The following is a 14,812-nucleotide window of genomic DNA, read 5'->3' on the forward strand; positions in this document are numbered from 1 at the left end:
TGATGTGTGAAAGAAACATCAATCAGCTACCTGCCCCATGTGTCCCAACCCAGGACAGGGCAAACGCAAGGCAAATGTTCTGACCAGACATCCAACCAGCAACCCTTCATTCTACAGGACGACACCCAACCAACTGAACCACACCAGTCAGGGCAGAAGAAATGGTTAAAAGTGCCTTTAAAATAGGAATTTACTCATTCCTCTCTATAGCTATCTCTATAACTGTGTAGCAATAGTATTATTGGAGGTGGTGTCCATAATACTACTTGTGACCGCAGTTTGTGTTACAAATGAGTAATACCATAATGTTACTGACAACTGGAACTTTCAGCATGGAAAAAGAAACAAACACAAAAAAATTTCACCCTGATGAGTGTGGGTTGGGCATTGTCCCGCAAAGCAAAAAGTCACAGGTTTGACTCCCTGTTAGTGCAAATGCCTGAGTTGCATGTTCAGTCCCTGGTCAGGGTGCATGCAAGAGGCAACCAATGACATTTCTCTCACATTAATGTTTCTCTCCCTCTCTCCCTCCCTCCCTTCCCCATCTCTCTAAAAATAAATAAATAAAATCTTAAAAAAAAAGAATGACAGAAATTAGATGACCAATTTGCAGCCTCAATGGATAAATGTAATGATAATCAGTGACCTTCTACAACCTATGAAACAACCTTGCCAAAAAAACTGAACCTGGACTTCCGCCAAGATGGAGGCATAGGTGGAAACACTGTGCCTTCTCCCACAACCAAGTTTGAATACAACAAAGGTTTGGAGAAACAAAGACACAACCAAAGGACAGAAAATTGAATTATACGGAAGTCCGACTACATCTAACTGTTCAACGGGGACAGTAAGAGGGGCGGAGCCAGCAGCGAGCAGGGCCGGGCAGGACAGGGCCCCCGACCCAGACGCGCAGGCAGCTCGGAACCAGTTGGGGTGAGGGGCAGACTGACCGAGGTCGCACATTCACACACAATGAGACGGACCACGCAGGTCCCAGGGGGCGAGGGCTGACGGCGGTGGCACACTCAAGTGCAGTGGAACGAAACGCGTGGGCCCGGTGAGGGCAGCAACTGACGCACCAGTGAGGGCCATGGCGGCAGGCGGCAGACAGGACGCCATAGTCCCTCTTTGACCCCGCCCCCACATACAGCGTCACAACCCAGCGACTTAGTTGCCCTATTCTAGTGAACACTTTAGGGCTCCGATCCTGCTATGGAACAGGCACGAACAGCCCAAAAGATGGTGCAAGAAGAACTCAAAGTCCCAGAGCCAATAACTCTAAGCGACCAAGAAATTGCCAGCCTCTCAGAAGCACAATTCAAGACACTGTTTATCAGGATGCTCACAGAACTGGTAGATTATAGTCACAAATTAGAGGAATATATGAAGGCTAAACTAATTGAAATGAAGGGAGATGCACAGGAAACCAATAGTGATGGAAAGGAAACTGGGACTCAAATCAATGGAATGGACCAGAAGGAAGAACAAAACATCCCACCAGAAAGGAATGAAGAAATGAGAATTCAAAAAAATGAGGAGAGGCTTAGGAACCTCCAGGACATCTTTAAACGTTCCAACATCCGGATTATAGGGGTACCAGAAGGGGGAAAGAAACAGCCACGAGTGGAAAACTTATTTGAACAAATAATAAAGGAGAACTTCCCCAGTCTGGCAAAGGAAATAGACTTCCAGGAAATCCAGGAAGCTCAGAGAGTCCCAAAGAAGTTGGACCCAAGAAGGAACACACCAAGGCACATCATAATTACATTAGCCAAGACTAAAATGAAGGAGAGAATCCTAGAAGCAGCAAGGGATAAGGGGACAGTCACCTACAAAGGAGTACCCATCAGACTGTCAGCGGATTTCTCAAAAGAGACCTTACAGGCAAGAAGGGGCTGGAAAGAAGTATTCCAAGTCATGAAATCCAAAGACCTACAGCCAAGATTGCTTTATCCAGCAAAACTTTCATTTAGAATGGAAGGACAGATAAAGTGCTTCTCAGATAAGGTCAAGTTCAAGGAGTTCATCATCACCAAGCCCTTATTATATGAAATGCTAAAGGGACTTATATAAGAAAAAGAAGATGAAAAATATGAACAGTGAAAGGACAGCAAACACACAGTTATTAACAACCACACCTAAAACAAAAGCAAACCAAGAGGACAGCTAGATCAGGAGTGGAACCATAGAAATGAAGAACACATGGAGGGTTAGAAACAGGGGGTGGGAGGGGGAGAAGGGGGGAGAAGGCACCGAAAATAGCACAGATGGTAGGTAGAAAATAGATAGGGGGGAGGGCGAGAATAGTGGGGGAAATATAGAATCCAAAGAACTTGAGACACGTGGTTATAAACTAAGGGAGGAGAATGGTGGGGGAGGGAGGGTGTGGGTGGAGGGGAATGAAGTGGGGGAATAGAACAACTGTAATGGTATAATCAATAAAATATATTTTTAAAAAACTGAACCTGAATTTGATCAAACTTTTATCTCTCAATTATTAATTTTCAGGAAATACACAAAATATGAGAGACAGAGAAAAACATTCATCTACTCTACATGAAATGCTGTGCTGGAACTGGCTTGTAGCATAGATTTTCAGAAATTCCGTGAACCAGCTATTAAACATAGTCATTGTTAAAAATTAAATTACATAAACTTATAATTAACTATATCTAAAAATTTAAATAACACCCACAAATCACTATTCCCTAATTACTTCAGCACATTTTACCTTTATTTGTGCTCTTAGGGTTATCTATGCCTACTGTATGTGTATAGCGGAAATACTACATAATGCTATGTACTGCACATCTCTCCCTGACTCTGCATTCAGGGATGTCATGTTGGTAAACCAGCCATGGTAAGAGTGTTTACACTACAGAAACCAGCAAATGCAACAGATGTGGGCTTTTCATTCCAGAGAACCAAATGTTGAGTATCCGCTGGTACACCGCTGCCCACAGGGATGCTGTCAATAAAATTCTGACTCTCGGAAACTCTTTGGACATATGACCTAGTTTCTCGAACAAATAAGTTATAAGAAGGGAAAAAAAGAGAAAACTCAGATTAAAAGTGGCTTAAGGAAAAAAAAGTGACTTAGGGTAATCAAGATAGTGTGATACCAGTATAATACAGTCAGACCAACAAAACAGAAAGTACAGAAATATACCCTCATATACATGGGCAACCGATTTTCAGTAATGGTGCTCAGTGTGCTACAACGACTGTGTATGCAAAAAGGAGGAACTTCTATCAATACCTCAAAACTTATTTAAAAATCAACTCAAAAGGGATCAAATAAATACTTATTACTTTTTTAAAAACAATGGATCAGGACCCTAGGTATAAAACCCAAAATTATAAGACTGATATATTAAATGCACCCTTCAAGAAGTTCTAAGCCAAAAGGTGCACTGAATATACACTAGCTAAATGTCAAAAGCTTGAGTGTTAGATTAATATTTGGGCAAAGCCCAGATTAGAGAGCATCACCATTTTTAGTGTATTTCTCACATACAAGCCTAATTTTGAAATTACCAAAATCTTGTAACTGTGCAATTAAGAGATTTCAGTAACAGTTTTAACACATGACAACGCAGAAACAAGAACTCAGCATGGTCTGTGCAGCCCTGCAATTCTACTAGGTTTGCTGGCCAGCTGTTCATTGTAAGTGTTTTTTTATTTTTTTAAAGACTTGATTTTTTAAATTTTTAGGGAGAGGGGAAGGAAGGAAGAAGGGGAGGGAAACATCAATGTGGGGTTGCCTCCAGCGCACCCACTACTGGGAACCTGGCCCACAATCCAGGTTTGTGCTCTGACCAGAAATTGAACCGGTGACCCTCTGGTTTGCAGGCCAACCCACTGAGCCACACTGGCCAGGGCTCTGTTTTTTTAAAGATTTTACTTCATTATTTTTATACAGAAGGGAAGGAAGGGAGAAACATTGATGCGTGGCTGCCTCTTGTGCACTCCCTACTGGGGACCTGGCCAGCAACCCAGACCAGGGGAATTGGGTTGCCCTGACTGGGAATTGAACTGGTGACCCTTTGGTTCACAGGTCGGCACTCAATCCACTGAGCCACCCCAGCCAAGGTTCATTGTAACTGATAATCTACATCTTTAAATTTATTTCTTAGTTGTTTTGAATGATAACTTAATAACTTTCAAAATCCTCATTGTAACAATTTCTTCTTGCAGTAAGTAACAATAAAAATAGCAGATATTTTTATATGGCATCAATGACATGCCAGGTCCTACTCTACATAACACATATATGGATTCCCCCAACCAACCCTTGTAACAACCCTCTGATGTAGATCCTATTATTACTTCCATTTTACAGATGAAGGAAACTGAGAAACGGAGAGATTAAATAACTTGCTCAAGCCAGTAAGTGGCAGAGCTAGAATCTGAACCCAGCATACTGGGCTTAGAGTCCATAGTCTTCATTTCTTAAAGGTTTTATTTATTTAGTTTTAGAAAGGGGAAGGGAGGGAGAGAGGGAGAGAAACATCAATTAGTTGTCTCTTCGTTGTCTACTGGGGACGTGGCCTGCAACCCAGCATGTGCCCTAGACTGGGAATTGAACTGGCCACCCTTTGGTTTGTCCGTAGGCCAGCACTCAAACCACTGAGACACACCAGCCAAGGCTGGAGTCCATATTCTTAAACCAATAGACACCCTGCCCCTTGGAAGCTGAAGGACAAGTAAAAGTTAAATAGGTGAAGGGTGGAAGGGGATTTGGAAGAGAGCTACAAGACAAAAAAGGAAACAGTACTTGTAAAAGCCCTATGGCAAGTGAGGGGAAGGGAACATAAAATAAGGGCCATCTGGTGATCCCAGAGAACACACAGTAACTCTGCAGCGGCCAGACCACACAGGACCATGAAGGTCAGGACAAGGAACAGAAAAGGGACATGAAGCCACGGGGGTCTTACCAGGTGTGAGGGCATGACAATCAGATTGCCAGTGTGAAAGCTACTTCAGTGTGGCAACAGGCTGGTAGAAGGTGAGCATGCAGGGAGCCCCATTAGGACCTATAGTGACAGGTCAGATGGCAATAACTGAGACTATGATGGTGACTGAAGGTAACGGATATTAGAAAAACATACCAATCATCAGGGCAGAGTGACACACTGGATTTTGGGGACGAAGGGCATCAAAAAGGAGGCGGTCTCAAGGATGACCCCTAGGCTCTGTTCTGTGCAACTGGCTGGATTGCAATGCTGTCCCCCAAGACGCAAAACCTGATGAGAACCGGAGGTATGTGGACCTCAGCTGTGGACATGCTGTGCAGGAGGAGCACTGAGGATGCTCAAGGGGAGGTGTCCAGTAGGAGGGTGGATACATAGGCCTAGAGTCCATGCTAAAGTTTGGAGCCCGAGCCATGTATTCTAGAGTCAGTATATAAATGACAATTCAAACTACATGGTCTGTGAGTTCCTATAAGGAGACACTACACAAAGGAAAGAAGGTCTAAGGCAGAGCCCTTAAGAACTCAGTATTTTAAAAGGCCAGAGAGATAAGGATAAGTCTGCAAAGGAGCTGAGAGGCAGAAGGAAAGCCAGAGAACTCCGGAATCACAGAAACCAATGGTAGGGTGTGCTTAATAAGATTAATAAAGTCTGATGTTCTGAGAGGTCAAGGGCAGCACAGACTAAAACATACATTAGGCCTGGAGACAGGTGGTGATTGTTTCAGAACAGCAATGAAAGCAGAGCCAGACCTAGAGTGAAGAGTAAGAAAGAAGGCAGACAAGGAAGAAAGAACACACACCTGAAAAAGTTTAGCTGACTGAGAATGTGGGGCAAAAGGAGAAAACAGGAGAAATTGAGCATGTTTACAATGTTAATTTTTTAAATGTTGATTGGAAGACCAGGGTTGGGAGGAAAGATGTGAGTACAACTATAAAGGGAGAAGATACATGACACTGTGAGATTTCTGTGAAGTTAGCAACGAACAGGCTCCAAAGCCTGAAGAGGTGGGAGGAGAGATGGCGCCTCCCTTTCACCGTGGGGCAAGGAGGCTAGAAGCCATGCAGGTACAGGCAAGGTCGCACCTTTGGGAGTGGGAAGGTGAGGGGAGTAGGAGCCATCTGGTGGCTCCTAATTTCCCTGTTATGTAGGGGCAAAGATGTATCTAGAAAATGAAAGAGCAGGTTCAGGCAAATGTCAGTGACAGAGATTTGAGGAGACAGGCAGGATTAAACCAGTCATGGTAGTGGGGGAGAGAAAGAGTATACCCCAGCAATGGAGACTGCTGGGCAGTGTTGAGGGCTCATTTCAGAGTGCTGGTGATCAAGAGTTTACAGGGGTTCCTGTCAGCCCCACTGCGACGTGTAGTGCTCGGCCTGTGGGTGCAGGCAGAAGGAAGGCAGACAGCTAGCAGTTACCCGGGCGGCAGATTCTGCTAGCAAGGTACAACAAAAAATCCAAGGGGCAAAGGAGTATAAAGAATTGGCAAGAATGCTAGAGATGGACCAGAGACCTTAGCCCCACAAAGGAAAGAGGAAGTAGAGAATAAAGGTACAAGAGAAGGGGTCAGGACAAGAGAGAGACCAGACACAGTACACACTGCTGATGGAAAAGAGGCATGGGCACAGGGCAGAAGGCTTGAATTTAAGCCATTAATTATCATTACTAACCATTCATTAGATTATTTGAATATTAATCAGTTCAATTATTTATTTTGTTTTCTTTCTTTAAACATCAATGTGTGGCTGCCTCTCACACGCCCCCCACTGAGGGCCTGCCCACAACCCAGGCATGTGCCCTGACTGGGAACTGAACTGGTGACCTTTCGGTTCACAGGCCACGGCTCAATTCACTGAGCCACACCAGCCAGGGCTAATTAGTTCAATTATTCATTAATACATTAAGTAGATAAACCCTCTGTGATATGATGAAAGGCTAAATAAGCTTTCTGCTCTGTGAAGAGCTCATAGAAATCGGTAAGAAAAAGACCAATAACCCAATGGGAAAAAGGAATGAAATACCTACTTGGCTGGAGACCCTTCCTCCAGGGGGTCTGGGGGTTCCTCCACCATGGGGGGCTCCTCCACAGGCACAGGTGGCTCCACATCACTGAAAAGCAGCGAGACCATTCTAGTCATACAAACTTATTCATATCAATGTTGATATTCCAAATAGAAAAAATATTTCAATGTTCTCTTTCCTATATATACACATACAGGCAATCCACATCAAAATGAAAAAGAGAAAATGCTCTTATCCGCTAATACACATCAATTATTTCCACAAATGTGAAAGGAATGTACTTTGAGAAACAAAAGTTTCTATGAATGGCCTAAAGTTAAAACCAGATTAAATAGAATCAGAAGAATTATTCAAAACTCTTATAAACTTAAGAAATTCCCAGTATTAACAGGGACCATAAAATGACTTACAATAGGTAAGAATATGCGCTATTAGACCTTTTTTTTTACTCTTTAGAAATTTTTATTTATTTATTTTTAGAGAGGGGAAAGCAGGGAGAATAAGAGCGAGAGAAACACTGAGTGACTGTGTCTCGCACACCCCCTACTGGCGACCCGGCTGGCAATGCAGGCGTGCGCCCTCTGCTGGGGGATCGGACCAGCAGCAGCCTTTCTGTCTGCAGGCTGGTGCTTAACCCACTGAGCCACACCAGCCAGGGCTTCTGTCAGACTTCTAAAAAATGGTAAAAAAGTAAAAACACTCCACAAAAATAAGTGTGTAGAATTACAAACAACCAGATAACAACTATACTAGAAATATAAGGCTTGAAACATCGATTTATATACCATCACATCTAAACACACAATCTACATATTCAAAAATTATAATACAATGTAAAACAATGAGAACTTTTAAAAATATGGTTTTAATCTTCCTTTTTATGGTAACATTAACCCCATTTGATCATTACTTAAAAACCAAAATGTCCTACCCTGACTGGTGCGGCACACACCTGAGCTGTGGGCCAGGTCTCCTGGTGGTGGCACGCGAGAGGCAATGGATAGATGTTTCTCTCCCTCTCTTTTTCCCTCCCTTCCCCTCTCTCTAAAAGCGAATAAATAAAATATTTTTAAAAAGCCCCAGCATAAGAAATTTCGTTTTCAGGAAAATGCTAAAATTCGTCAATAATTATATCGACTTTGTATATGACTTGAGTATATAATGGATATAGAATGTCAATATAATGGATATTACACATGTTAGAAATATTTTATACTACATACATAACCCAGCTTCATAAAATAAGCTACTTTTTCAAAAGTAAATATAAATTGAACTGTAACAGAATAACAGAATAGACTTCTTAAATTATTTTTAAATTCTCAAATCAAAGCTATTATAATCAACTTTTAGTAAAACAACTCAGTTTCTCAACATAAAATTTTAATGATATTTTACTTTTATAAAGGGTCCTAAATCAAATGCACTTGTGTTTATTTTCATTTATTGATTTTTTGAGAGAGAGGAAAGGGAGAGACAGAGAGGAACATCTATTTGTTACTCCATTTATTTATGTACTCATTGGTTGATTTTTTTAAAAATCCTCACCCAAGGATATGTTTAGTGATTTGAGAGAGCGGGAGCAAGGGGAGGCAGGGCAGAGAAAAATATCAATGTGAGAGAAAATTCTGAGAGAGGAACATTGATTGGCTGCCTCCCATACGCACCCTAACTGGGGACCAGACATGCAATCTAGGTATGTGACCTAACTGGGGATCAAACCCAAAACCTCCTGGTGCACAAGACAACACTGCCCACCAAATGAGCCCCCATCCAGGGCCCCACTGATTCTTCTATGTGGCCTGACTAGGGACTGAACCCGCAACCCTGATGTGTTTGGATGACACTCTAGTGAATGAGCCTACCCTACCAGTTCCAAACACTAGTGTTTGGAAGGACATCCTTGTTGCTCTGCCTAGCACAAATCCCATCACAAAGGCTGCCTCTGCACACCTGCCTGACCCTATGGGGTCATGGGAATTTTTAGCATCCGGGAGCCCCAAAGTCCAGCAGCAGCCTCAGCATTAGATTACTCCAATTTTTTCTTTACTCCCTTGACCACATAATAAACCAAGGGGATAAAAAACACAGGTATACCGACAGTTCATAGCTTTCAACAATTAAAATTCATTCAGTGGCTACAAAGACATGGGGAAGGAAAAGAGAAGCAGAATACAAAACAAAAACACTCTGTAAAATTCTGTATTTCTAAAACTTGAGCAACTGATTTCAAAGAAAAAAATCACAGGTCTCTCCTGTATTGACCTAAATTATTTTTTAATTATTATTTTATGAATAAACCAAAACTAACATTGTATTTATAGCTCTTATAGAACCATATGACCAAAACTACAAAACAATCATGTTTCAAAATTAGGTACAATTTATTCTGGCAGATTTTGTTATTTTGTTTAAAGTAATCATCCATGTTGGATTAGATGATCTAGCTCCACAGCTTAGTCTACCTTGTTTTTAATTTTTCATTTATTTTGTTGAGAGAGCGAAAGAGCATGGGTGTACAACATCAGTTCATTGTTCCACTTATCGATGCATTCGTCGGTTGCTCCTTGTCATTGTCCCGACCAGGGGTCACACCTGCAGCCGTGGCACATCTGGATGATGCTCCAGCTGCCTGAGCTACCACTCCAGAGCTCCCGGGTCTGTATTTTGACTTCAGTTTTTCTAACACAGCACATGCCTGTTTACACAAGCATGTTCCACAAAACGATGCTGAACACCTCAAGGCTTTGTTTTCTAGTTCATTCAATCAAACTTCACATTTAACCAAATCTATGACAGTGAACAGATTTTAGCCAAATGTTACTTGATAACTACATAAACTGTCTTGCTCTTCGCAACAGAAGGTGGAAGGCAGCATTATTGAAAACCGCACTCACGGGTGTCTATTTCAATTGGTAACAAGCACGTAATATCTGACATTATACTTGTTAAACTACTGTTGGTGGAACAAATTCTGTTTTCAGCACAGGAAAAGAGATTTTGATTGTTTCTCACAATCAAACTGTTCTGAAAACCGTAACACTGGAAAAGGCTCAGCCCACACCATTTTAAAAGCAGCTTGTCCACAAATCTAATTAGGCTGCTAATATCTCCAAACAGGAACTGTGAACTACAGTGAAGCCCTCACACCTACACTGGACTGTGCAGCATCCGGCCGTGCCAGCTGTGAACAGACACATCACTTCCTGTGTTGGGCTCACCTCTGCTCTTGTCTATTAATCAAAAGTTGCACATAATTCAACTGTACTACATGGTATTCATGATGGCAAATCAAAATTTCAATTTATTAAATAAGCAATTAAAGTCTTACACTAAGGAAAATCTTTTGATTCTAGATTATTACCACCTAAGAGCTCTGACTTTATAACTAACAAATCAATCCAAAATGAGTGCCACAGGGCATCTTTCATCTTCACATCAGACATGCCACTCTGCCAGGAGCACATGTGGTCACCTCTTCATGCTACAAGGCCAAGGCTGACACCTTAGGGTAAGTTATCACTTGGAGCCAAAAATAATTTTAAGTTCAAACACAAACTGAAATGGAGTGGTAGCATTAAAGTAGCAAATCAGATAATCCAAGAGTTGTCTGTATTGCTTTTTAAAAATATATAATCTATCTATAATCACAGTAAAATAAAACAAAATAAAAAGATTTAGAGTCCAGAGCCTATTACCCTGGCTGGCGTGGCTCAGTGGATTGAGTGCTGGCCTGTGAACCAAAGGGTTGCCGGTTTGATTCCCAGTCAGGGCACATGCCTGGGTTGCAGGCCAGGTCCCCAGTAGGGGGAGAGCAAGACACAACCACACACTGATGTTTCTCTCCTTCTCTTTCTCCCTCCCTTCTCAGCTATCTAAAAATAAATAAAATCTTTTTAAAAATGCTCTGGGGGGAAAAAAAAAAGATCCTATGGAGGCATCTCAGCCACCCACACACCATCCAGACTGAGGAAAACCTGGAAACTCTGGGGCCATGTGCGCCACAGCCGCAGCCACATCATCAAGCACAGGAAGCAACCGAGAGGCCAAGGTAATGCTGGTGCCTTCCATCATCACAGGGTCAACTCCGACAAACACCACCCAGGTTACTTTGGGAAGGTGGTACGAGGCATGACCACTTAAAGAGGAACCAGAGCTTCTGCCCCACTGTCAACCTTGATGAACTGTGGACCTTGGTCAGTAAGTAGACACAGGTAAATGCTGCTGAAAACAAGACTGGAACTGCTCCCATCACTGCTGTGATGGGATCAGCCTAGTGCAAAGTCCTGGGGCACCGCAGCTCCCAAAGCAGCCTGTCACCGTGAAGGCCAAATTCCTCAGCAGGAGAGCTGAGGACAAGATAAGGAGTCTTGGTGGGGCCTGTGTCCTGGTAGCTTGAAGCCACAAAGGCAGGAGTTCATTAAATTCTCATAAGTGAAAAAAAAACCCTATGGAAGCCCAGATCAATAACATTTAACAAGTTTTTTTTTCCTTTCAAGGACAACAATGTGCAATGGTAGTAAATCTGATGTTATACTTGATATTATTGTGTACAATTTGTCTTTAAAAATAACAATTTAAGAAAAATAAATTTATATAAAAAGCTTATATTCAAAAGAAGAAAACTGGAAGTCTGGATCCTCTCACGAGTTCAAATTTGTAGAAAGCCTGCCCTGCAACATGTCCTAGGGTGACTCATTTGTCACCCTACGCTGCCTTGAAGTACTTCCTGCCTATCCCATTGCAGACACCAGGAAGGCATCATCCCTGCAGCAGTGAAATGACAGACACAGCAGAACCACGTACCTCCTTTAAGGAGCAAAACTGGAACAGACCTGAGACACCACGAGGCCTCAGAGAAATGTCAAATTTGAACCTCAGGCAAAACTTGTCACTGAGCTTCAATCTGCAAATGATTTCAGGAAATGAAGATGCAATGTATATAAGAACTTTGGAAAGTCACAGAAAAATGAAATATAGAATATCCAGGAATTAAAAAAACACATTTTGAGGCTTTTGTAAATGTAATGTCATTTGTTTGGTGCATGAGCAAACACACAAGTTTGTTTGGCTAAAATAAGACAAAATAAAAGAATTTTAAAAACAGTTTTCAAATCTAATTACAACATAGCAAACCCATTATTTAAAGTTAAACAAAAGCCTAAAATCAATCTCTACTTAAAGGAACACAGTATAAAGGCACTGCAAGCACAACAGAGGACATAATTTCCATGAAAGGCCAATTAAGATCAAGACTTCCACTTAGCTGTAGGTTCACAGAATGCACACATTTGCACCATACCTGGTATCTTTACCTGATCCCCAGGTGCGAACTCCACATCCACCCATGTTGTCTTCGGTTCTGATTGCTCTAGAGAAAGAAAGGATATTCCCTTAAACTGGAAGCTGGCCTCTAGTCCATCTCCAACTCAGAGAAGCTGATCTAAAAGTTATCCCAGGATCAGCTCTTTCTGAATGACAGTATACTAATATAAAGTCAATTAAATATTAACATATAGCAGATTCATATTATGATGACTAAGATCTTAAAGTGAAAATAGCATTTACGAAGAAACTTACATTTTATCATTCCCACCATATCTCTCAAATTCCCGTTTCCCTCTCTGCTCAAAACGGTCAAAAGGTCTGTTTCCGGGACCACCTCTGCCTCTGCTCCGCAGGCCCCCTCTCGGGCCTCCACGTCCTCTTAGTGGTCTTTCTCGATCAAAGCGGTCAACGGGTCTAGGAAAACATGGGTAAAATGGAAAGTGGTGAGTTAAAGAGCTAAGACTTTTGTTAATAAAGAAAATTCTATCAAGACATTATGGCTGTAGTATACTGGAAAGAATGGTGGCTTGAATAATTAATAGTTAACTTTTACTGAATACATACTACCTCTGGCAACAGATCTATAATATGTAACTATTGCCCATGAGGCAATGAGGAAACCAAGGCACAGGGAAATAGGTAATTTGTCCAAAGCTACTAAGTGGGGGAGCCAGTAAGAAGTAGGCCCTGGGCAGGTCTTACACTAATCTCTAGAGGGACACCCCTTTCTCTCTCTGGATCTGGTTTCTTCATTTACAAAATGAGAGGTTCGATAAACTAACTCTAAGGTTCATTCCAGTTCTAATACTAAATATTTAAGTTAAATTTGGAATGTTATGTATACTAAGAAAAATAGTTAAACTTCAAATTATGTCTCCTCCCAAATACATAACCAATCAGTGACATTTGTAGCTGAATATATTATCCTAGGACAACCTGACTTCCACCCTCATTGCTCCACATAAACTTCCAAGGACAAAGCCCTGGCCTGGTAGCTCAATTGGTTAGAGCATTGTCCTGGTATGCCAAGGTTGCAGGTTCAATCCCCAGTCAGGACACATATAAGAAATCACCAATGAATACATAAGTGGAACAACAAATCAATGTTTCTCTCTCTCTCTCTCTTTCAAACACATAAGAATTTTAAAAATTCTTATTTAACAACCTCTTGGTTTTAAAAATTTAACAACCTCTTAAAAATTTAAAAACCTCTTGGTTGTTAAGTCCAATCGTAAATTTTGTCTTTAAGTTATTTGACACCTATTCACCAGGTGACATGGCCAGCACTAATTTTCCTCTGACCTTTCTGGCTTCTCTTTCCCCATCTGTCCCTGAACAATTATTTTTGTAATATATCATAGCCATATACAGTACAAAATGCCAAAGTATTTCCCGTGCTCCTCAGCTGCTTACTGGCACTTCTCAGGGGCAGGCAGATCCAGAGTCACAGGAGAGAAACTTCTGCACCTTGCCTTTTCCACCGACCATATCTGGGTGCTCTGCACACAGCTGCCTCCCTGGTTCTTCTGGATACCAGCGCCACACACCTTGTCCTCACCCCTGTGCTAATGCTACCTGACCCTCATTCACGCGACCCCATGTCTCTCCCTTGGGGTGTCTCTGATTCCAGGTCACAAAACCAGATACTTACTGGACATACCCCTCTTTACATGCCCAGCCCTACAGGTATGTGACCCACAGTGACTCACCATGCTCCCCCTGCGGTCCCCAACTCACAACACAAGAGTGCCCAAGCCAAGAACTGGGCCCTTTCTCCAACCCCCACCTTCCCCCTGCCACACCCACTGGACCCAGGGCCTGTCACACCTCTCTCTGCCTCACTTTAGAAATTCAACTATCCAATTTATAGGGGGACCAGAAGGAGAGCAACAGCAGCAAGAAACTTAAAACTTATTTGAACAAATAATGAAATCTTCCCCAATCCAGTAAAGGAAATAGACTTCCAGGAAGTCCAGGAAGCCCAGAGTCCCAAAGAAGTTGGACCCAAAGAGGAATGCAACAAGGTACATCATCATTAAGTTACCCAAGGTTAAAGACAGAGAGAATCTTAACATCAGCAAGAGAAAAGAAGTCAGTTATCTATAAAGGAGTTCCTGTTACGCTATCAGCTGATTTCTCAAAAGAAACCTTACAGGCAAGAAGGGGCTGGAAAGAAGTATTCCAAGTCATGAAAGGCAAGGACCAACATCCAAGATTACTTCATCCAGCAAAGCTATCATTTAGAATGGAAGGGCAGATAAGGTCAAGTTCAAGGAGTTCACCATCACCTAGCCCTTATTATATGAAATGTTAAAGGGACTAATCTAAGAACAAGAAGATCAAAACTATGTACAGTAAAACAACAACAAACTCACAACTATCAACGAATGAACCTCAAAAAAAAGGAAAAGAAAAACAATGAAAACAAAAACTAAGCAAACAGCTAGAATAGGAACATAATCAGAGAATGAACATCACATGGAGGAATT

General features: G+C 41.9%; 1 protein-coding gene and 1 pseudogene across 1 annotated transcript in view; one reads left to right on the top strand and one right to left on the bottom strand.

Moving 5' to 3' along the window:
• Nucleotides 1-14,812, bottom strand: part of HABP4 (hyaluronan binding protein 4) — a 43,313-nt gene that overhangs the window by 14,310 nt on the left and 14,191 nt on the right. Inside the window, exons 3-5 of the mRNA XM_037056192.1 lie at nt 12,576-12,737; nt 12,298-12,366; nt 6,999-7,082 (exon numbers count right to left, since the gene is read on the bottom strand). Of these exons, the coding sequence (XP_036912087.1) occupies nt 6,999-7,082; nt 12,298-12,366; nt 12,576-12,737 (315 nt within the window). The remainder of the gene's footprint in view (nt 1-6,998; nt 7,083-12,297; nt 12,367-12,575; nt 12,738-14,812) is intronic.
• LOC118993674 (60S ribosomal protein L27a-like) lies at nt 10,908-11,652 on the top strand (annotated as a pseudogene).

The sequence above is a fragment of the Sturnira hondurensis genome, unplaced genomic scaffold (assembly GCF_014824575.4).
Source record: "Sturnira hondurensis isolate 20B ecotype Veracruz unplaced genomic scaffold, ASM1482457v3 Scaffold0008860, whole genome shotgun sequence".
NCBI classification, from domain to species: Eukaryota; Metazoa; Chordata; class Mammalia; order Chiroptera; family Phyllostomidae; genus Sturnira; species Sturnira hondurensis.